At 33.8% G+C, this 24908-nt stretch overlaps 1 protein-coding gene across 3 annotated transcripts in view; it reads left to right on the top strand.

The window, feature by feature from the left end:
* The window catches only part of USP34 (ubiquitin specific peptidase 34), a 242803-nt gene that overhangs the window by 121348 nt on the left and 96547 nt on the right, over positions 1–24908 (top strand). For all 3 annotated transcript variants that reach the window (XM_072741698.1, XM_072741697.1, XM_072741696.1), the window contains exons 19-27: positions 2982–3071; positions 5509–5604; positions 10565–10647; positions 13221–13375; positions 14322–14435; positions 16034–16133; positions 16505–16664; positions 19306–19432; positions 19529–19676. In XM_072741698.1, the coding sequence (XP_072597799.1) occupies positions 2982–3071; positions 5509–5604; positions 10565–10647; positions 13221–13375; positions 14322–14435; positions 16034–16133; positions 16505–16664; positions 19306–19432; positions 19529–19676 (1073 nt within the window). The remainder of the gene's footprint in view (positions 1–2981; positions 3072–5508; positions 5605–10564; positions 10648–13220; positions 13376–14321; positions 14436–16033; positions 16134–16504; positions 16665–19305; positions 19433–19528; positions 19677–24908) is intronic.

Here is a 24908-nt window from a genome sequence, read left to right as displayed (position 1 = left end):
TGTGAGAGTGCACAAGTGTAGGGATCAGGGTCAGAGAAAGAGAGATAGGCAGGCTCCCCTCTGAGAAGGGAAACTGTCACCGGGCTCAATCCCAGGACCCTGGGATCATGACCTGACCCAAAGGCAGACAATCCACACAGCCACTGAGGCATTCCTGTTTCTTTGTATTTTAAAACCACTTTTAAAATCAGTCTTTTTAGGGGGATCCCTGGGTGGCTCAGCGGTTTTGCGCTTGCCTTTGGCCCAGGGCGCGATCCTGGAGTCCCGGGATTGAGTCCCGCGTCAGGCTCCCGGCCTGGAGCCTGCTTCTCCCTCTCCTCTGCCTGTGTCTCTGCCTCTCTCTCTCTCTCTCTCTCTCTCTCTCTATCATAAATAAATAAAAATAAATTTTAAAAAATCAGTCTTTTTAGATTTTATTTATTTATTCATGAGAGACACAGAGGCAGAGACCTAGGCAGAGGGAGAAGCAGGCTCCCCGCAGGAACCCGATGTGGAACTCGATCCTGGGACCCCGGGATCACACCCTGAGCTGAAGGGAGACGTTCAACCACTGCGCCGCCCAGGTGTACCAAAATCACAAGTAATTTTGAGATTTGCTTTTGTGATATTAGATGTAATTTTTCTATTTTTTTTCTTTGTGATGTCCTTATTATATGGTTGTAAAGCCTTAGGTCAAATTAATACGTATACATTGTTTTTTTTTTTTTTTATGTCTTAATTTTTAGGAAGAACTCTACTAATGTTTCTGAAATTTTGATAAAAGGTTTGAGTTTTTTGAGAGACAGAGAATCTTAAGCAGGCTCCATGGAGCCTGATGCAGGGCTTGATCTTAAAACCCGGAGATCATGACCTGAGCCAGAATCAAGAATTGGTAGCTTAATCAGCTAAACCACCCAGACACTCCTTGACAAGAGATTTTAGACAAAGAATCTACAATTGATTCCCCCTGATTCTTGATGATCCTTTTCCCCAAGCATCAGTAATGTGTAGCTTCTTGAAAAATATTTAAAATTTTATTATTAGAAATATATTTAAAATTTTAAAGTTTTAAAAAGATTTGTTCTTTAGTGACGGGGAGAGAGAGAGAGTATGTGTGAGGGTAGGATCAGAGAGAATCTCAGGCAAACTCCCTGCTGGGTACAGAGCCTGACCAGGAGCTCCATCTCAGGTCCCTGAGATCATGACCTGAGCTGGAATCAAGAGCCAGACACTTAACCAGCTGAGCCACCCAGGTGACCCCAAATTTAAATGTTTTTAAATATATAAAGAATATTAGGTACTTACTCTCTCCATGAATTAACTGCATACTACTTAATCTGTACCAATGTGGTTTTTAGTCATCTAGCACTCTACTAACATGCTATTTATTTTGTTATCTGGTGATATTTTTTGTCCTCCTTTGTGACTGTATTAGCATTTTACACTGTACTTCTTACTCCTTACTTGAAAGTCTTGCCTTTAAATTCTTTATTAGATCATTATTTAAGCTAATATGTATTCATTGTGCATCATATGCAGGGATTTTTAAATTAATAAGACCATCTTTGCTCTCATTAAGTACATTCTAGTGGTAGACACATTAAGGAATTATTCATTAGGTGATGATGAATGAGGAAACATGGGGAAGGAATCAAGAGGAATAAAGAGGTTCTGGGCCAGTGGAAGAGTGTTATTTAATATACAGTTGGCAAAGTCCTCTGTTGACATTTGAGGAAACCTGAATAAAGTGTGGGAAGGAGTTCTCCATATAGATATTTAGATGAAGAGTATTCCAGGTAGAATCAGTAGCAAAGTCCTGAAGCAGGAATATGCTTGTGTGTATGTGTTAGGGATAGTAAAGAGAACAATTGGAAAGAAATTAAGTTAGACTGATGAGGAATGGGGATAGATCACAAAGGGCTTTGTAGCCCAACCTAATGCAAAAAAGTAATGCATTTCTCCAACTTTGGATTTTATTCAGAAATAGGAAGTTTTCTTTTCTAATTTTTCCTACTCATTACCTACCATTGTTTCTGTCATACTCAGAAGTGCAGCTCTCTATTTTGATTTTCCTGGTACTCTTCTAAAAAAGAGGAAGTATTTTGGAGAACCTACTTGTATACCATATATTTTTTTAAATTTTTATGCAGCAATATTAGGTTCCTTAAAAAAATTCACTACCTCATTGGAGTTTGTCCTGCTCCTTTCAAGACTTCATGCAGCCACCTCCTTGCCTGCTAAGACTTAGGGGATTTGTCCGTCTGTATCTTCCCTATACCGCCTCCCCCACCCACCTCCAGATAGGCACATTCAGATCTGTTTAAAGTTGTAGAGTGATTTTCCTTTTTTATTCCTTCATACTTGAAGTGTATGGTGTGCTTTCATTATTAACATGGCTCATAATGAAGTGATTTTCAAGTTAGATTCAGGTCATATTAAGTAAGAATTAGGGAGAAAGGAATAATTTGTATAGTTTGAAAAATGCTATTTTATTGCTGCTCAGAATTAGCATTTTAAGTATCATTTGTGAGCTTTTAGGAAAACTTAGTATCTCAGACATGCCAATCAGAATTTGCATTGTAACAAAATTATCCCAGGTGAATAAAGTGCACATTAAACTTTGAGAAGCTCTGTTCTAGATAAGCTGCTTTTCTCCCATTTTCCTTGATTAAATCCTCAGAAGCAGCCACCACTTAATTTTTATTTCATGAAAGTACTTTTAAATATTCTCCATTTGTTTTTATACTCAGGTATTTATAGTGTATTTTACTTTAAAAATCTTGGATTGAGATGTTAAAACTTGGATTTCTTGCCCCATTATATAAAATTTAAACTTTAGGGAAAATTTTTTCAGTGTTTATGTAGGAAATATGTTTATAATGTAAAGTTCCTTAAAATCCTTTTGCTTAATTTAAGATTTATAAATAGCCGAATTTCTGTAAAACACTAGAATTAGTAACTAAAATTATTTTATTCTATACATCTCTGTTTTGCTGTTTCAGATCAGTAGTAATTTCACTTCGCCTTCTTCCAAAACTGTTTGGTACTTTTCAGCAGTTTGGGAGCAGTTATGATACACATTGGATTACAATGTAAGTAAAAAAGAAACAAATATTCATTTAAGGATTTAAAAAAAAATTATCATAGTTATCAAAGTTTTGAATAACTTAATAGCTTTTTTTTGCACCGGGCATATTTGAATTTTGCGTGGCTCAAATGTTTTCTTAGATGTTCCAGAGTGTTCTTTGCCATTTAGCCCATGGAGATTTTACCAGCATCAGTAAAAAAAAAAAAATCTGACATTTGTTATTCTTTGTAATTTAAGAAGAATACTGTAGCAAGAAATTGGTCTAATTTTAGGGTGAATATTTGTAGTATATCAACCACAGTAAAGGATTCCTGAAAAAGATACACACTAAAATAAACAGTCTAGGGTGCCTTTAATTATTCCCATTACTAGAAATTGGTTGTAGACATTACATCATGTTAGGAATTATCTTGACACAACCCTATTACTCGTTTACATTTACAGAGAATTTAGGATTAATCTGTAAGAATGTTACTTGCTTTATTCACATAGATTTTTGGAGGAATTTCAGAGACGTTTAGATTTTAGGAAAAATTAGTCCTTTTGAGGGATTCATTTTTGAGGTTAAACAAGATAGCTTTCATCTTATTCCTTCTATCTAAAATTAGTTAAAAGCACTTGTTTACTTCCAAAATGAGTATCATTTAGAAAAATTACTTGAAGACTTCACAGTAGTTCTAAATAGATGAAGTGCTCAGTTGTAGCCCTTGCTGTTTTTTTTTGCTCTTTTAAAGGGGGCCTATTTAACCTGAATCTCTATTTTTTAGAAGAGCATCTCAGTATCTTTTGTTATTGCAATATGAGTCTTGTGACAATTTTATTTCTAAATATAAGGGGAGGTCCTTGAGATACTAAACAGAGGGATAGGGAGAAGCATTTAATATTCTTTAAGTATAAGAGGAATGTGAATCCAGGTCATTGACTCTGAACAGTTTTTAAATGGTTGAATGACAGAATTCTCAAGTATTAAAGGGATTTACTCATAGCTAATTTGGGCAAGTTGGTGACATATTGTAGCCATTTGAGAAGGTTTATATTAAGGAATAACAAAGTAACATTTTATAGAAGTGACCTACTCTGTATGGTCAGTTACTTATCAAGTACCTGAACCTAAGTATATTGAATTGAGACCCTTTTAGCTTGATCTTTAAATTAAATGTAAATATAAATAAGTTCAGTTAATGGCAGTTCACAGGATTTCCTATCTGAGACTGTTTTCCTTCCTAAATCTCAGGTGGATCATGTAAAAGAACACTGAGCTCCTATGGCTAGTTGGCAACAATAACAAAAACTTCCACTGTGAATCTATTCTATGCAGAGCACTCAACACTTCATACATATTGTCTCTTAAACTCTTTAAGACCCATATTTTAAAACTGGAAATTGTTACTCCTTATCCTCTTAGTAAATCTTCAGGTAACCAGCAAACAGACTTCTAAAGGAGGTTACTTGCCCAGAGCCATGTTGCAAGTGTATTGGAACTGGTTTCAAACCTGTCTTAATAGATTTTTTTCTGTGTTAACGTCATCTTCTTTAAGGGATTGTCAAGGTGAGAGTAATTTATTTTGAAAAAAAGCATTATAGCAAAAACATGATGTAAATTATATCAGAAGTTTTGGAATTTTAATACTTCTTTACAAAGTAGATGTATTGGTAGTAAGAATTCTGTGGAGTAGATGATGTTGGTATGGGTGTTATGGATCCTGGGATCTCTGATTGTATTTATTACTTTATTTTTTTATTTTAGTGTTTGTAGGTTGTTTTGGAGCTGATACCTGATTTTTTTTTTTAAACAAATATTCTATAATAAAAAAAAGATTTAGCAGATTTGTATTGTATGTATATTACATGCCAGGCATTTGATAAATTTTACTAAATAATGACTAAAGCACATAGTCCATCCTTCTACGGACTGTATCATACCATTTTTTTTTTTTAAATTTTATTTATTCATGAGAGAGACACACACACAGAGAGGCACAGACACAGGCAGAGGGAGAAGCAGGCTCCATTCCATGCAGGGAGCCTGACGTGGGACTCGATCCCTGGTCTCTAGGACCACACCTGGGACCGAAGGTGGCGCTAAGCCGCTGAGCTACCCGGGCTGCCCTATCATACCATTTTTAATATTAACTCATGATAGTCATTTATGATGAGTGCTGGCCAGACACTTTATCCTTTTCACAGAGATGGAGTGTTTTGGGATTTAAAACTATAGTGATACTTTAAACTCATAAAAATTAGGACAAAATGTTTTGTATCTTCCACAATTCAAATATAAATCGAACTTTAAAATTTTGATAATTGGAAGATTTTGCTTTTTTTTTTTTTTAAATTTTGCTTTTGAAAAATTTTTAGATCTGCATTTTTTTCTTGTCCTTGAATAGATTTATTCTCTTACCTTATGCCTTTAAAAGTGTTCTCTCTTTCATTTGGGCCAGGTGGGCAGAAAAAGAACTGAACATGATGAAGCTTTTCTTTGATAATTTGGTATACTATATTCAGGCTGTAAGAGAAGGAAGACAGAAACATGCACTGTAAGTACCTTAACTAGGTTAGTTATTTCTAAGTTTTGATTGTCTATCCTTTAAAAGATAATGTTCTAGTACTTCTACTCCCTTTCTTTCATATAGTAAATGAATGTGATAAAAACTTTAGTTGCAAAAATTTTAAGAGATAGAAAAGCTCTTGTAAGTTGGAGAATTTTACAAGGTTATTTTTATAATTTTTAACCTAGGGAAATGTAGGTCATATAACTCTTGGGGGTTGGTTAACTTTCACCATTGAGTTCTGTTCAAAGTCACTGTTTTGGGGGATCAAAAGTTTTTTGCCCTTTTTTCCCCCAGAAATCATCAATATCCTGCTTTATTCTCTTAGGGCATTGATTCGGAAATTTTGAAATACTTAATCATTAAGTGACTTTGGATAAGAATTGACAGAAATTGGTCAGTGGTATAGGTATGTTTAAAGTTTCTTACAGGAGAATTGCTGCCTGGAAGGAAACATCTAAAATTCAGAAGTTTTCTGCTTGTTAGTCAATTGGTGGGGGTTGATGGCCAGGTTGAGAAAACTAGCTTTAATGTATATCTGCTAGCCTTAGTATTTATTGAGAAAATAATTCTATAGAAAACTACTACATAGATGAAAACTGAGCACACTATGCAAGTGTTCAGAAAAGTGATAGACCGTTAGGGCATACTTAAATCCAAAAATGAATTATTTTTTTCCATAAATTAGTTGTATCTCCAGATTTTACTATGTCCTTCAGAGTCCCACCATCCTCTCAGTCATCTTACACTTGGAGACTTTGGGGCCTTTGTTTTGTTCTGTCATTTCCAAACATAAATGATGATAAAAATACCACTGTTCATTGATGCTTACTCTATGCCAAATAGCATTTAACTATTCAGTATTAATTTCAAGATATACAACAACTAATTTTTGAATTAAGCAGTCTCATTTAAAAAATGAGAACGTTTAAGCTATGAGATGGTAAATAACTTGCCCAAGGTCACACATTTTATAAATAGTGGAGTAGTTTGTTTTCTCTAATATTCTTGAGTTCTACATTATGCTGTCATCAATCTCTAGTTATCTTAATGCTAAAATATATTTCATGTATTTTCACAAGTTGACATTCCCATGGATACTGTTCCAGTCCTGTTATCCAACCCTCTGGATCAGTTGTTTTGCCTCATTCTCTGCCTTACTCCTTAATTTCTTATCCTCATTATATTAGGAGTTGTAATACAGTATTGAAGGAAAGAACCTGGGCTTGTGAACCATACAGACTAAGGGTTTAGAAGATGAATGTATTGTTTAGAAGGGTTTAGAAGATGAATGTATTGTTTCAACCTTATTTTGATTAATTTTTATAAGAATTAAATAATTTAGTAAGTTGCACCTGGCACATAGATAATCTATAAACTATAGTTACCTGGCTAATAATAAACTATGATACAAAACAAACAACAGAGTTGCTCTTTATCCCCATTTAGATTCTTCTTTGTGTAAAAAGTAAATTCCAGATCCTTCAGCCTAGTATTTTGGGCCCTCTAAAATCTAAACTTTTTGATTACTGATTACTCAGTGATTTTTAAATTTTTTTTTTTTTTTTGATTTTTAAATTTTTAAAGTTTATTTATTCAGGAGAGACACACAGAGAGGCAGAGACATAGGCAGAGGGAGAAGCAAGCTCCCTTTGGAGACCCTGATGTGGCACTCAGTCCCAGGACCCTGGGATCATGACCTGAGCTAAAGGAACATGCTCAACCACTGAGTCACCCAGGCGCCCTTACTCAGTGATTTTTTTTTTTCAAGATCTCTTATCTTACAAGCCTATCAAATTATTTCTGAGTTATTTCCTTAAATTTATTCTGTAGCTTTGTTTACAAAGTTATCTTTACATAAGATAAATTTCTTTAAATGCTATTAAAATTCTAAATGTTCTTTGTAGTCTGTATCTTCCTTTTAATTCTTGAAGCAGAGGTTAAAGAATTATGGCTTCCTGTGTCTGAGCATCTCCATAAATCTGTAAAAACCACAAGATTGATAAGCAGAACCACACAACCCACATCTTGAGCATTTTTAGGAGACACAATTCAAGTTACCTGTGCATAGAGAAGTAAACACTAAGGTTACAAAAGAGCTTTCACCACCACTACAAGCCTGTGGGCTTGATGAACCAGGATGGGAGGCTTAATTTAGAAAGGGTTGTGGAAGATAAGACCAAGGTGAATCATCCTCAAAAAGAAAAAGTCCGATGTTAAGTGCCAAAAAAATAAACACAGGTCTGAGTTTTGATTATTCACAGCATTGGCTACAGGGAAGTTGCTGACTTTGTTAGTGGAATTAGAGGTGGAGCCTCATACAAGCATTGTTACTGTAGTGAAAAAGATAGTGGAGTAATGCTCTTTGGAGATGAGTTTTAGACTTTCTTAGGATATACATTATCCTTCCAACCTTTGGTCTTGCCTTGTGGCCTGGCATCTAAAGGAGAATAAAACCTTAAAACAGATGTTGTCTAGCCTCTTGGTATAACTGCCTTGTTCCTTCAGGTTGTAAAACAGAGCTTTAAATTTGCTATTCTTTGTTAAAGCATGCTGACCTTTTGAGTTTGTAGCCCATTGTTTTCCATTTGTTCATGGGGATTTTAGTAGGCAAGTTCTAAGATTTTTACCTAGGACAAAAAGATTCTGGTGGTATGAGAGATAACACTTCGTTTCCCAAATAGATACATTATATATTTCTTGAATCCAGTGGCCTCTAGAGAAAATCCTGTCTGTGTCAACAAAGAGGCTACAAACAGAATCTTTTTTAAGGCTTAAGTTCTCTACTAAAATTTCTTGTCTGTAGGGAGATTATTTTTGTCTTGTATTTCCTATAATGTCAGAAGTCATAGTCGAGTCCATGAGAACTTGTCAGCAATTGATGTTATCTTTTGTTTTGCATCTCAAGAAATTTCCTGGCTAGTGATTTTAGCAGCCAGATACCCTGACAGAGCAGAATCCTTTGAAGTGTGGAGCCAGTGGCTCTAACTGTGGAAGCTGAAAAGAGGACAAAGGGACCGGGTACATGCCTTCTAGGGTTGGTCTGTTACTGAGTTGCAAATACAGGAAGGAAATGTGCAGGAAATTAAAGCATTTTGTACAGGACAAGATTTCATTCTTCCTTTATGTGTGTGACTAGTGTCCCTCAGGCTCAGAGAAGTATAGTAACTTACTTAAAATCACAGAACTGATGGATGCTAGCTAGAACTCGAATTTTTACCTGTATTCCAGGCTTCTGCTACAAAACCCATCATCCTTTTTAGTAGAGAGATGAGAAGCTGTTAGGAGCTGTCTTAAATTTTATCTGGATGGCATTCTAGTCTGTGATTGGCTTACTCTCATCCCTCCTTCGCAACTGCCATCTTGCCACACTTACTTTCATCTTCACAAAGGACACTGCAAACAATAAAGAAGTGAAAGTTCATCTTTTCTTTGCCAACGTTAATATGAGACAGCAAAAGTAATATCCAGCAAACTTAATCTTTAGAAAACCTTAACTTTAAACTTCAACAGTTGAAACCAGTTAATTTTGGGAAGCTTTTAAAATTTTGCACTTAGTTGAAGATTATATAGGAAGTTGAATTGAGGTGCTTTGACTCTCTGCAACCTAGTATCAGGGCTCAGACTGGCTGCTGCCTTTTGTTGGCAAAGTAATTTGGGCAATTCATCCACAACAAGCCTTTTATTTATAATATAGAGGTAAGAACTCATGATTGATTTACTTTCATTGACTGGGTGCTCAGGTGCTTGTGGGAATTAGAGTGTTTTGTAGTATCACAGACACAGTTCATTATGTAGTTTACAGGGTTGCTAAAGGAGTCCTAAAATGTAAACCTGATCATGAGTCCCCTCTACCTCCAACACCCTTTAGTGATCTCGTTTTCCATCTAGAATAATACCAAATTCTTCTGTTTGACACTTTAGGCTGGCCACAGTCTGGCCCCTATCTGCCTCTTCAGATATATCTCCTACCCTTTTCCCTGACAGACCAACACTTGATTCTTAAAATGCTGTTCCTTTGCACATGTTACAAATTGAATTCCCTGAGAACTTTGTGAAATCACCTACTTAACAAGCCTCCAGCTCTTACTATTGATTTTGTGCACATGAATTATAATTATGTAGATTTGAAGTAACATTTAAAAATGCCAGTTTTGTATTAGCTGTATTCTTTATGAACTAGATTTATGGAAATGATACCTCATTAGCATTTCTTGTTTAAGGAATATAGTATTGTCACTGATGGGACAGTGATAAGAAAACATGCAGTTTTTGGATAGAGATGCAGTTTATTCTAACCTATGTGCATATTTCATAATTTCAAAATGAAGTATTTCTTTTGTTCCACTGTTGGTTCTTACGTACTTTCTCATCTAATTTAAAAGTATGTTTTCTAATTGTTTGCAGATTTTTATAATTTATTAAGTAACATAAATCTCAAACATAGCATTTGGCTTTATGACCTTTTTTCTGTATAACCAAAGTTATATACAGTTGACCCTTGAACAACATAGGTTTTAATTGTATAGGTTCACTTACATGTGGATTTTCTTTTTTAATTAATGCAGTACAGTACTATAAGTGTATTTTCTCTTAAAGTTTTCATAGTAACCTTTTTTTTCTAGCTTTATTGTAAGACTTTAATACATATACAAAATATTTGAGTTGTGTATGTTCTCAGTAAGGCTTCTGGTCAACAGTAAGCCATTAGTACTTGAGTTTGGGGGGAGTCAAAAAGTTCTACACAAATCTTCACCTGCAAAGGGTTTGGCACCCCTAACTCCATGGTGTTCGAGGGTCAATTGTAATTAAAATATTTAATAATTAATGATATTACGATGGAATTTTACTTCTTTGGTATAATTTAAGATTAGGGCCTTTAAATCTTTAAAAATAATTAAGAAGTAGGATCTTTCAGTTAATTATTTTAATGACTTTTTAAATATAGGTACAGCCATAGTGCCGAAGTTCAAGTTCGACTTCAGTTCTTGACTTGTGTGTTTTCAACTCTGGGATCACCTGATCATTTCAGTAAGCTTTTTAATCAGTCTTTTAATCAGTATTTTAATCAGTTTTTAGGTCTGTATTGGCTCTTGGAAGAGTCCAGTTAAATGTGCTCATGCCTTTAGATTTCTATAGTGATTAATTAATATTTAATTCATATTTTCAATACCGAATGTCCTCAGTATGTATGGCAATATGAGCGTGACCCTCACACATTTCTGCTTCAGTCTCTGAAAATGCCAGTTTCTCGGTGGATAAACAGCTCACTTCAAGAACAAAATATTTGGGGTAGGGAAAGATACCATGTTTAGGGGTGACTATATTTTTTATTTCTTTTAGTTATATAATCCTTTTTTCACTCTAGTTGTAAATAGCCACTGTCTACATATTATTATCAGGTCAAGTCTTACCCCAAATTGCTTGGCTTCACAGGCGATAGAGACTTTTAGAGGCCCTAGTTTTACTTAATCTAAAACTTGATTTCATTAATAATTAACCTTAAAGAAATTGGTCTGGTGTATTTAGGGTATGGACCATATCTAAATCCACACACTAAGATCTTCTCACAGGAGAGGAGGAAGCCTGACATCCTTTTGGCCAGAGCTCCTTTTCTCTTATGGGACACATTTGTGTTATTTTTCACTCTTTATATACTCTTTTCTGTGTGAGCATGTCAACAAATTTTGTTCTAGGGCATTCTCTTTCTTTAACTATGGTTAATAGAGTCAAACTGATAAGTGTCTTGCTAACGTAAGAGATGTCATCATGGCTCTTAAGTCCACGTCTGTGGTTGAGATATACCATTTGTTCATTTTACTTTTAACTCTGTAATTTCTTCAAGTTAAGCTCTTTGTAATAAATGCCACTAGCATGATACCAAAAGGTTTTAAAATGAAACACTGGTTTTTGATAGGAAACTTCTATTTCATATTATTAGGTCTTCTATCATACCCATGATGACTGATAACATATAAGAAATGAACAATAAAAAAAATCTTATACATGGACAAATCAAACCAAGATAGATATTATCAGCATAAATAACTTCACATGACTGTGAAGTTTCATATTTGTTTAATTAAGATTCTCACTGGAAACCATTAACTATTCTTAGTATTTGAGTAATGAATTCGTTATTTTACTGTTCCCATTCCAGGGAGCACAGTGTAGATTCTTAGTGTATAGGCTTTTTTTAAATTTATTTTTATTTTTTATTATTATTTTTTTTAGTGTATAGGCTTATAATAGCTATTTTCAAATGGAGTCAAGCTGAAAACTTTTTCTCCCACATTATAGTTGTTTTTCTCTTACTAGCATGGGTCCTGTCAGGTATAATACTTAACTCCAAAGTTATATTTGATGAGTGAATACTTATTTAATATACCAATAATATATTCTTTAAAAAGCTTAATAATGAAAGCTTATACATTGCCTTTTGAATGTGGATTGGTGATTCATTTATGATAACTTATTTTATGATATAGCTTACTATAGTTAACCTGGATACTGTTTTTTTTGTTGCTGTGTTTGTTTTTTCAACTTTTTGCTTTCTTCTCAGTTATTGAATGTAATTGTACTCTAAAGATTGTTTCTAGTTCATTCATTCATCCAGTCTTTTTTCTTTCTTTTCTTTTTTTTTTAAATATTGGCTTCCAGGGTAGAAGTTCTTCAACTTGTATGGTTATGTGAGAAACTGATAGGATACCTATTTTTGATCAAAGTCTGTAGACTGATGTTGCTACTAAGTAAATATTTTCTGAGGTGTTTTTTTTCTATTCTGGATCTCATCTGTTTTTCCCATGAAATAGGTTTCTTATGATTGTATCATATTTCCTATCCCTTCTGGTTCTGGGAACAACCTAGGCTTTAGAACCCCTTTATGATGAACTTTAAAAATCCCTGTGATGCTTTTACTCTTCCTTTCCGGATTTTCTCCTTTTATCCATATTCAGATTTGTGATTTCTTATAATGCTTTCTCTTTGGTTCTGAACAGTTCTTTTGCATTCTTTCTGCCAGACTTTGGGATCATTTAATAATGGGTCAAAGTACCATACAGATCTCATCTCATTATATCAACTTCTTGAATATAATTGAATATCCTGACTTGTTGCTGTTTCCTCTTTTCACTTTATTATACAGATCCTTCCCCCACCACCATAGTTCCAAAAATAATGCTTATTGGCATTTTTTGTTCTTCTATGTGCATAGAATGATCTTTGAACATGATGTGCATGTACTCTCTTAGCCCTTAAACCTTAGAACTGACTCCTCAACTTCTGGGATTACCTCCCTCTCCCTCTATTAATCCTGTTTATTGTAATACAGTGATATGTCTTTATTTTAATGAGATTGACTTTCCAGATGAAACGGCTCTTGTAGGATACTTTATAAGTTGTGTGTTTTTAGATGATTTATATATGGATTATATATAAGTATGTTTTGAAAGCATAAATGATGTGAAAACTCTTATAAAACAGTTTTTATAAAATGTTATAAAATATCTTCTTTATATTTCTGCATATATTGGTGCTTCTAGTACATTGAATTAGGACCAAGATATTGTATGAATCATGATTCAAAATTTGTAATTTTTATCTAGGATTAAGTTTAGAGCAAGTCGACATTTTATGGCATTGTTTAGTAGAAGATGCTGAGTGTTATGATGATGCACTCCATTGGTTTTTAAATCAAGTTCGAAGTAAAGATCAGCATGCTATGGGAATGGAAACCTACAAACATCTTTTCCTGGAGAAGGTAATTTTATTTCTAGACTATTTTACTGCTAATGTTGTTTTTCCATATTTCTTCATTATCTCTTGAAATATAAACTCTGTAATGTTAGTTTTTCCCTCTTTTGTCATAGGTTTTTAAAATAGACAAGTGTACTGTCTTTCATCAGTCCTTATGTAATTTTGCCACTTAGATTTTACTTTAATTTTATCTTCTACAGTGTTTTTAATCTATGAATATAAATGAGAGCTGCTTTTTATGACTCTTAGTTAGGTGGCTGTGGTTTTAGCCAGTCCTGTGGCAGAGATAAGCCAATCTCCAGATTTTTTGTGGATTCCAAAAAATCCTTTTTAGGAGGTGCTGTCATGTATTGTTATTAAAGATATTTTTCAGTCCAGTTTTTGTTCTTTATCAGATGCTACAATTGGTTCAGGTAATAATTTTCCATTTGAATTTTGAAACCTGAGAATAACAAAGCCATAGACTGTTTATTTTATGCTTATTTTTGAGATTATATAGTCTTGGCAAACTCATTTTCTCTCTGGTAGAATTGACTATATATAAATAAGTTTTGGTACATATAAACTAAACCACTTAATCTACAAAGCTACAAATCCTTGAGGATCTTAATTTTAAGCCCTAACTTATATACAAACTGTACATATAGTTACACTTCTTATAAATGTGAATGGGATTGGTATATAATAAGTGATAAAACTTCTTATTCATGTCCTCCGATTTGGATCTACATATATATTGAAAATTAAAATACATATTGAGATTTCAGTTATGACCTGAATAAGATTTTCATGAAATTATTATCTTTTAATTTTTTAAATCATCACTAAAAGTTTGAGCTGATACATTTTCCTCTGCAATGACTTCAATAAAATTGTTAAATTTGTTAATCTATATTTGATAAAATGTATTAATTGTCACACTAAACTAATTAAAAAAAATTTTTTTTAAGATGCCCCAGCTAAAACCTGAAACAATTAGTATGACTGGCTTAAACCTGTTTCAGCATCTCTGTAACTTGGCTCGATTGGCGACAAGTGCCTATGATGGCGGTTCAAACTCTGAGGTATGGACTTAGACTTGTCATTTTATTAGTTCAGGTTTTATGGAATTTTTCTTTTATTCTTCAGATTAGATTACTGAATTAATTTCTGCCGTCTACCAAGCATTAAATTTATTATGAAGACTGTTATTCTTAAGTTTTAAAAAGCTTTTATCTTTTGGTCTTAAAAGGTTTTATAAAGCACATTTGGGGATTCTTGTTGTCGTTGTTGCTAAATGTAACCTTGGTTGTGATTAATAAAAACTTACTATACGTTCCTTAATGCAGAAGAGGCCATCTGAGTCTTCTTTCAGTCCCCTGAAAGCTCCTAGCTAATATAATCAAGTACTTTTGTCCACTAGGAGTGGATTTATCTAAAGTCTGATTGTTAAGCCATTTGTGTGGCCAACCTTTTACTTGCTCTTGGACAGCTCCAGAGTTCCTAGAATACAGTCTACCTTAAATCATCTTGACATATCATGTCTTTTCATTAACTGAAGACTCACAAATTGCTAGTCTTATTTCTGGCTTACTGTTAGATTTGCCTCAGTAGGTGGCTGCTAGGTTTTCTTGAAGGCATTATTTCTTAGACTCTCTCCCAACACAGATGATTATTTGATAGTCTTCCTCATTGGACACTCCAGTTTATTAATGCTAGCTTTGAATTAGGTAGTATCTACTCATGTTTTTCATTAATTTTTCTTTAGAACTTAATGAGAATAGGTAAAGAGAAAGATGGGTAAAACTGATATTAACCTATGTGGTAAAGAATAATTTTAATTGGGTCTAGAGTAATTTGATAATCTCTTCCTACATTTTTTCCTTGTTTGAATAGTATTTTGTTTTTTTAATATTTTGGTCTTAATTCTTTGACAAATTTCAATTTGGTCATTTCAGATAACTGGTCAGATCTGTTTTAACCTAAGAAGTAGTCCTACTCTAATTTCGAAGTAACACTACTTTTTAGAGTTATGAACTACTTAAAAAGTAGTGGATGATATGAATGCTATCAGAAGGATACCTTGCTTTAGCCTGCTCAACTTTGGAGAACTTTGACTCCATTTTTTCTGTAGTTTTCAGTGAAAACATTCTTTTGGTCATCACACAGTTAAAATTAAAAATTTAACAACTTGGTTTAGCATATTTTAAAAATTTTCTCTGAATATCTAAAAGTAAGTTGGATGAAAGCACTGAAGCTTTTTTCTGCTAGTAATTGTGTTTTGTTTTTTATTCACTTGTAGCATGTTTTGAGGATTTGAATTTTTCCCACAACTTTGGAGTTAAACACAACATACACAAAGACAAACAGCTGCTTTATACTTTCTTTCTTTCTTTTTCTTTCTCTTTCTTTCTTTCTTTCTTTCTTTCTTTTTTTTTTTTTTTCTGTAGAACCAGTACAGGTATATTTTAGTTCTTGAGGAAATTTTCAAAGCTTTTATCATTTTATTTAATTTTAACAGGAATTACCCTTAAATACTTTATAGAATATTAAAATTCATTGATATTGTATGACTTTGAAACTTGAAACTACTTCAGCCTTCTAATGATTTACATTTTTTGACAATAAAATTTACAGATATCGTTGTTTTTTTTTTTTTTTTTTTTTGTATTTTTTTTCTTAGCTTTGCGGTATGGACCAATTTTGGGGGATTGCTCTAAGAGCACAGTCTGGTGATGTCAGTCGAGCAGCTATCCAGTATATTAACTCCTATTATATTAACGGTGAGTGAGTTGGAATATTGTCTGATAATTTTTTATGTGGGGATGTTTTATTTTTATTTTTTATTTTTTAAAAATATTTTATTTATTTATTCATAGAGACAGAAAGAGAGAGAGAGAGAGAGAGAGAGAGAGGGAGGCAGAGGCACAGGCAGAGGGAGAAGCAGGCATCATACAGAGAGCCTGATGTGGGACTCGATCCAGGGTCTCCAGGATCATGCCCCAGGCTGCAGGCGGCGCTAAATCGCTGTGTCACCAGGGCTGCCCTATGTGGGGGATGTTTAATTTAGCTGGAATTCCTTTTATTTTATTTATTTATTTATTATTTTTTTAACACAGAAGATTGAGACACTGTCTAAACATCTGATTTTCAGGTAAAACGGGTTTGGAGAAGGAGCAAGAATTTATTAGTAAGTGTATGGAGAGTCTCATGATAGCTTCTAGCAGTCTTGAACAGGAATCACACTCAAGTCTCACTGTTATAGAAAGAGGACTCCTTATGCTGAAGACACATCTGGAAGCATTTAGGAGAAGGTAATTGTGTTTTATACCACATTATTACAGTGAATTTGTTTTTGTTTTGTTTTGTTTTACTGCTAACATGTACAAAAATATTCTTAAAGTAAAGGTTTTGTTGGGGCAGGTAGAAAGCTTAACGCAAGTGAAGGGTTAGTAATAGAAGTACTTTTATTCCTAATATGTATCGTTTTGCCATGAAATAGGCAATATAGGTTCCCAGTAAATATTGTGGAGCTTTAAAAATTCTTGAACGCTGAGAAGATATGCATGAATAAGACTCTCTAGACAGAATTCCACCTCTAGGAAAGTATTACAATGATTGAAAGGCAGAACACCAGCACCAAAAAAAGTTTCACTAAAACCCTCACCAAGAACATCAAATAATCTCTCATAGTTGAATCAAGTTGAGTCATTTGTTTCATTTGCTGTTTTTTTTTCTTCCTGGACTAGGAGACAGTATTTTAATTTTGAATTTCCATTTACCATGGAAACATGATCAAAAAATTCTGTGTTAATGAATATCTGTATAATTAATTTAGACATACCCTGTGTAATACAGAAATAAAGCAAATTAACATTTATGAATATATCGACTGAAATGAAAGGTGAGTAGATAGTTTTAATTAAGAAATTCTGTTTGTTAAAAATCATGACTAAATGTAAAAAATAAAACGAACTGTGTTGGCAAAAATTGTTAAAATCTTTCAACTTCAGAGTTTAGTTTGATAATGAGTCATTCATTTGAAGATTTTTGAGATTCTATTTAGATTATCAGGAAATATTGAATAATAAGAGGTATTCTACACATTCCTTGTAAAAATCATGGCTTCATGATTTAATTGGGCATTGCAAAATTCCTTATTTTGATTATGGTTGCAATTTGTGGGAATTATACTTAAATAATTCCTTGTGTTTTTAAAGAATATGTAAGGGAACTCTATAGAATTTTTTTTTTAACAGAAACGTTACACTGTCTCATAATTTTTACCACTCTAGAAAATTAAAATAAGCAAATGTGATGTGTCTTTGACTAAATAAACATTCATACATACTATTTATAAAATTTAGATATTATAGTAAGGGTAATACCACAGAAAATGAAAGTCATCATAATTTATCTCTTCCTATTAGAGATAGTTATTGTTAATGAGATGATATATATTTTTCCAAAATTTTCTTTTTTGCTACAGAGTCTATAAACAACAAACCAAAGAGCGCCCTTCGTTCTCACACAGTGTTACCTGTGTTTTAAATAAACATTTATTTTAAAAGTCTTTAAAAATAAGTTTCCTAGGATTCAATGGTGCTATTTATAAGCTGAATAAATTTCAGTTCAAAAATCCCTTCTCAGATGTATAATTTTTTTCTAACTCCTGGAAAATGATTGTAGTATCCTTTGCTAGAAATCTTCATATTTTTATTCATATTTTACTCTAAAGTTAATGTTGATGTTAAATAATTTCTATAAATATTTATTTTGGAGTGGCAAGTAGAGAAACTAGAAAAAAATACTCAAAAAAACTAAGATGTTTAAAAATGTCAGGAATTTTCATGCACACATTTGTTATCAGTGTACAATTTCAAGTGCTTGATGTACTTAATTCTACTAATTTAAAATTGCCTAACATTTATAGAATGCAGATATTAAGTAATTATTGTCTTTGTGTATTCCTTATATTAAAAAAAGTGTGGGGTTTTGTTTTGTTTTGTTTTAAAGAAGAAAAGCTATAATTTGAAGAGTGGTTCTTAAACTAGAATCATTTTGTTTGCCGGGGACATTAGGTAATGTGTGGAGACACTTTTGGTTACCATGGCTAAAGGGAGAAGGGGGTATTATTGGCATGTAGTAGGTAGTGACTAAGGATGCAGCTAAACATTGTATTGTGCACAAGACCATTTCCCCTGCATCCCCTTGACCTGGCTAAGAATTATCCAGCCTCAAAAGGTTTAAGATTATTCTTTTGCTCAGCCATAAAAGCTGGACATTGGATCCCTTCTAGGAAACCAAGTCCATTTATTTACTTTTTGTCCTTCTGTTCTAGAATTGCTTATTAGTTTTTGACATTGATAATTCTTTTCTTAATGAAATTCAGGTATCCTGGATCCTGTCTTCAACAACTGAAAATCAGTTAGAAAACTGACAGTATTTAGTGAGTGACCTGCTAGATGCCTTTCACCCTTGAGATTAGTCTTTGTGGTTTATTTTATAATTTTAGTAATCACGGAATCAGCTCTCAAATTCTGTTAAGCATATATTTTCTGGGATACATTTCTGACCCTGAAAAATGTTTCCTAATATGTTTTTTCCCGTTGTGAATGTAGGAATGGGAACTTGCCATTTCACTTTCTGGATTAATTTGTTGCTTTGAATTCCTCCTGCCTCTACTACTCCCCTCCCCTCCTTTAAAAAAAAAAATATTCTTGGTGGGATGTTTTTTCCTCAGTAATTTTTCTTGTAAACTATCTTAAGGAACTCTTAGCTGTATTTATGTATTTAAGTTTAATGCAGTATGATGAATCTTAGCGCTGTAGAGTACATTGGAATGTGCTAGAACTTTTTGTGGGCTTTTTCATTTTGTAAAATATTAAAAACTTCTCTGACATTAACATGGTTTAAAGTGGCATTCTTCCTTTGTGTGGTTTTTGTGTGTTTTAGGTTTGCATACCATCTTAGACAGTGGCAAATTGAAGGCACTGGTATTAGTAGTCATTTGAAAGCACTGAGTGACAAACAGTCCCTGCCGCTAAGGGTCGTATGCCAACCAGCTGGACTTCCTGACAAGGTAGTTACATAATTTTAGTTTCCAAATTGTTAACATTTCCCAGTTCAAATATCTATTCTTGTTGTATTTTTAAATTGGTTGCATCTCATATTTCAGATGACTATTGAAATGTATCCTAGTGACCAGGTAGCAGATCTTAGGGCTGAAGTAACTCATTGGTATGAAAATTTACAGAAAGAACAAATAAATCAACAAGCTCAGCTTCAGGAGTTTGGTCAAAGCAGTCGAAAAGGAGAGTTTCCTGGTAAGTCCAACAGTTTAAATTTTTATTTTTTTCTAGGTTCTGTTAAATAGCAACTTAGGACCTTTGCATCTTTTAAGAGTACAAAGCATATTCATGGCTCCCCTCCTTTGGTAGGGTGCCATTGATCATAGAGAACAGTTAAGAGTTGCTTCGGATGTTATTTGCAAATATTTTTCCTCATTTTTCAAAAAACATTTTACTTTTGAGGTTACTTGATGGGCAGTGTGGGAATTACAAGCTTTTCTTTCCATGCACTACTTAAGTACCTAGTTTTACCCAATAAATTTTTGGGGCATTTTGATATATTTCATTTTTTTTCTAGAGCACATGAAAATAATACATCCTTAAATCCCACTGTGCCTCTCCCCTTCCTTCCAAAAGAGTATCATATTAAGAAATTTTTCATATTGGCTCAAAGGGTATATTTTGTTCTTCCTTTATTGTTACCAGTAGAGCATTTGTAGTGTCTTTTCATAGCACAGAAAATATGAATTAATTAGAGGAACAACCATGAAAGCTGTTATAATTTGAGACCTTTAAATTTTAAGTAAAATGTGACAAGCTATATATATAAGTTTAGAAAAAAAAGTTTTAAAGTTTAAAAGCTTCTTTCATGATTTTAATCTGCCTTTGTGCAATGATAATTCTTTGGCATCTTTTAGTGAGGAGGCAGGCTCATGCTCAAGATGAAATCATATGTATCTTTAAAAGTATCAGATCTTAAATTTTGTTCTTGGATAATTAATATTCTTGGTACAATAGAATAGATATTGAAAAGTCTCTTTCCTATCCATTTCTAAACCACCTCTTTCCCTTCTCTTTTATACTCGTCAAGGGATACCAAGATATACTATAAGAATTATTCATGTACTTCAGACACAAATGTAGCAGTCCATTTATAGTGCATATAAAAATTACTTCATTCTTTTTAAATCTACATATTCTGTAATATGGTGGTGCCATGATGTGTTTTACTTATCCTCTGTTAATGGACATATAGGTTTTTTCCATTTGTTTGCCATTTATAAGCAGTGCCACAGAGAATATCCTTATACCTATATCATCTAATGAACGTTGGCTAAATACCTAGTTATGGAATTTTCAGGTCCAAAGGTATTCTCTTTTGTTACATTGAAATGTACATCAAGAAGAGAATATGAAATGAGTAATAAAAAGATGAAAACTGTCCACATATAGTACCATCCAGAGTAAGAACTGGAACATTATTAGAAGCTATTTATGTATGCTTCTTTAATATCCTCTCTTCCACTTCCCCTTAACACTATCTTGATTTTTTTAGTTTATCATCTTTTGTGTGTGTTCTTTATAAAAGCCTTACCTCGGGTATATATACCTAAAATATGTATTTACTTTTGTTAAATAGATAAGTATGAATTTTACAGATTAGAGAAAGAGTTATTAAAGGACCAGAGAAGGAAATAAGCTAAAGAGGGAGGGTGTATTTTAACCTTCTTTAAAGGTTTGTTGTTGTTTTTTTTTTTAAGATTTTATTTATTCATTCATGAGAGACACAGAGGCGGAGACATAGGCAGAGGGAGAAGCAGGTTCCATGCTGGGAGCCTGATGTGAGACTCAATCCCAGAACTCCGGGATCACACCCTGAGCCGAAGGCATGCGCTCAACCGCTGAGCCACCCAGGCGTCCCTCTTTAAAGGTTTTTATAGATCCTCATCTGAGGATATCAGGAGAGTTCTCAAGTTTAAGTCTTGGCACAGTCAAAACCTGTCTGTGCTGTAATTTTGGCAAGATTCTGGAATATCCAAGGGAAACATAGTCATAGAGTTTCTAATCTTTTCATGACCTATTTCAGGTCTCAGGAATAGAATAAGGAATAATTTCTTTTGTGAGATATGAATGTTTTCTCCTGATTCAGGTAGTAGGACATGGAAATGGGAGTATGTAGAAGGTATTTTAGGTTCAGCTAAGAATACAGGTCAGGTCCACTTGACATTCCTTCCTCAGTGAAGATATTAAGAAGGTAGAAGGGATTTTGGTCAAGATGGCCCCACAACAACACATTTCTCTACTATCACTGATCCTACTGATTGCTCTCCACATCTGGTACACGGCAGTAGGTATCCTTTATCGTCGTCCTGGTAATTCTCTTTGTCTCTGTCACATGTTGGATATCCTGTTTTTGGTATCCCATGTCTTCTTTATTGTTTGACTTGTTTTTGTTTTTTACTGGAATACAGTGCGGTTGTTCAGTAAAGTTTTGATTCTTTGAATAATTAAAAATTTGTTTCTCATGTTTCTAGACTTAAATGATAATTTGGCCAAGTATAAAAGTCAAGGATGGAAATAATTTTGTTTCAGAATTTTATTTTATTTTTAATTTATTTATTTGAAGGAGAGAGAGAGAGAGTGAGGAGAGGGCAGAGAGAGGGAATCTTTTAAGCAGACTCCCTCCTGAATGTGGAGCCAGACATGGGGCTTGATCTCATGGGACCCATGACCTGAGCTGAAACCAAGAGTTGAATGCTCAACTGACTGAGGCACCTAGGTGCCCCATTTCAGATATTTGTAGATATATTTCTGCACTGCATTTCTTATTTCTGTTGTTGCTGAGTAGTCTGAAGCCATTAGCTTTATGACCTATTTTTACATATTCTATTTTTTTCTTTTGTAGAACTTAATGAGTCTTCTTATTCCTGATGTGTTAAAATCTTGTAATACCTGCTCTGATATTTGGTCTGTTTTCAACAGTTGTGATGGACACTTTACTATATAGGTTGGCAACTTTTAGTTTGGCAACTTGTATCTGTCTTTGAGGACATTTTCTTTTAATTTGTTTATTGATTTCCAGTCTACCATTTAATAATTTCTCTCTTTCTAGAAATTCTTTATATTTCCATGTTTCATCTCTTGGTATCCCAGGTTTACTTTTTCATGTTTTACTTCTTTGGCTTTAAACTTCCTGAGAGATGTGTTTAACTTTATTTTGCATTCCTTCTTTTGAGTTTTCATGCTTTTAGTATCCAACATCTTTGTTGTTCTTTGAGTACTCCTATTTTCATGGTTGAAATATTTTTTCGAGGGTATTAGTACTTTTTAAATTTTTTGAGTCTTAAAATTCAGACTCGGGCAGCCTGGGTGGCTCAGCGGTTTAGCACTGCCTTCAGCCCAGGGCCTGATCCTGGAGACCCGGGATTGAGTCCCACATCAGGCTCCCTGCATGGAGCCTGCTTCTCCCTCTGCCTGTCTCTGCCTCTCTCTCTCTCTCTTTGTGTCTTTCATGAATAAATAAATAAAATCTTAAAAAAAAAAAATTCGGGCTCATAGTTCCTGCATTTTATTTTTATTTATTTATTAAATATTTTGTTTATTTATTTGACAGAATGAGAGAGCCCAAGTGGGGTGGGGGGAACAGCAGAAGGAGCGGGAGAAGCAGGCTCCTCACTGAGCAGGGAGCCTGATTTGGGGGCTCAATTCCACAACCTTGGGATCATGACCAAGCCAAAGGCAGATACTTAACTAACTGAGCTATCCAGGCACCCCAGTTCCTGCTTTTTAAATAGAAGGTTTAGCAAAGTATCTATATTTTTTTTATTAGTTTCATCTCATCTTTTCTCTCTTTTACCAAATAGTTACCATTTTGGCATTTTTCATTGCCACCTATAGATCAAAATTCCCATTTGATTACATTCCCCTTTTTTTCCCCTTTATACTGAACTTCCTTTAAAAATGTTAGGACTTTGTCTTATGGTGGTATGTTTTCTTAAGCTTTTATTTGAAAAAAGTTCATTTTGCCTTCAATTTTGAAGGATATTTTCACTGGATGTAGAATTTTAGGTCAAGAATTATTTTCAGGACTTAGTAAATAGTTAAAACCCGTAGTCATTTCATTTACAGTGTTTCTGGTTAAAAGCCTTTTTTTTTTTTTCTTTTATCCTTTGTATATATAGTGTGTATTTTTTTTTTTAAAGATTTTATTTACTTTAGAGAGGAAGAGAGGGTGCAGATGCAAGCAAGAGGGGAGGGGCGAAGGGGAAGAGAGAGGAAGAAGAATCTCAGGCCGACTCTGCACCAAGCTTGGGGATTTACCCCAGGATCCCCAAGATCAGGGCCTGATCCAAAATCAAGGGCCTGACTCAATTGACTGAGCCACTCATTTGTACCTCTACCCCCTTTTTAATTGGGTAGTGGGGGGGGGAGGAAGAAAATCTTAAGCAGGCTCCACACCTAGTACAGAGCCCACAGTGTGCTCAATCTCACAACCCTGAGATAATGATCTGGACGGAAATCAAGAGTCAGATGCTTAACCGAGCTGAGCCACCTGGGCACCCCTACAATATGTCTTTTTAACAGTTGTTGATTTTAAATAAATTTTTTGCAGCTGTTTTGGTTTTTAAATTTTTTAAAGTAAGTTCTACCCCCAATATGGGGCTTGAACTCATGACTCTGAGATCAAGAGTTGTGTGTTCTACCAAGTGGGCCAGCCAGGTGCCCCAAGATTTTTTTTTTTGACATTGGTTTTTAGCAGTTTGATTTTAATGTGCCTTGTGTTTTTGTGTTTATGCACTTTGGGTAAGTTCAGCTTCTTGGGCCTTTGTCTTTATAATATTTATCACTTTTGAAAAGATTAGCGACTGTTTTTTTTTCAAATATTTTTTCTTTTTCCTTTCCCTTCGACCTAATTTCTAGGCATCTAGTTAAATGTGTCCTAGACTCTTCATTAATGTCTCACAGATCACTGAGTTGCTCTTCTTTTTCTTTTCTCCATTCCCTGTCTTTTTCCCTTTCTCTCCCTCCTCCTTGCCTTCTCGCTCCCTTGCACCTTTCCCCACTTTTTTAAGACTTGATTTTCTTCCTGTATTCAACCAGTATAAATCAAATTACAGATTATAAGACTGTCTCTAGATTGAGATTTATCTTTTTGGGGTCTTGCTATTTGTCACAAGTTCACTTGCTTTTCAGCTTGCAAACTTGGTTGGTATTGTCTCTTCCCTTTTTGCCCCTGTCCAGTATTAGTAAAATTTTAAAAATTTACTTTATTGGAGTTTCACAGGGTAAAAACTAGATATGTAAATATACCATGATAACCTAAGGGTTTTTCCAGATTTCTTGTTACTCTTTTTTGTTTTGAAACATTTTACTTACATTAAGATTTGATATTTTTAGAAGTAGTAACTCTTTCCAGAACTCTTAAGGAATATGCAATTCTTATGATAAAAAGGATACTTTCAAAAGTGGAAAAAGTTAGAAAGCTGT

This window comes from Vulpes vulpes, chromosome 16, assembly GCF_048418805.1.
Source record: "Vulpes vulpes isolate BD-2025 chromosome 16, VulVul3, whole genome shotgun sequence".
NCBI lineage: Eukaryota > Metazoa > Chordata > Mammalia > Carnivora > Canidae > Vulpes > Vulpes vulpes.
This window is presented reverse-complemented; position numbering and strand designations above follow the sequence as displayed.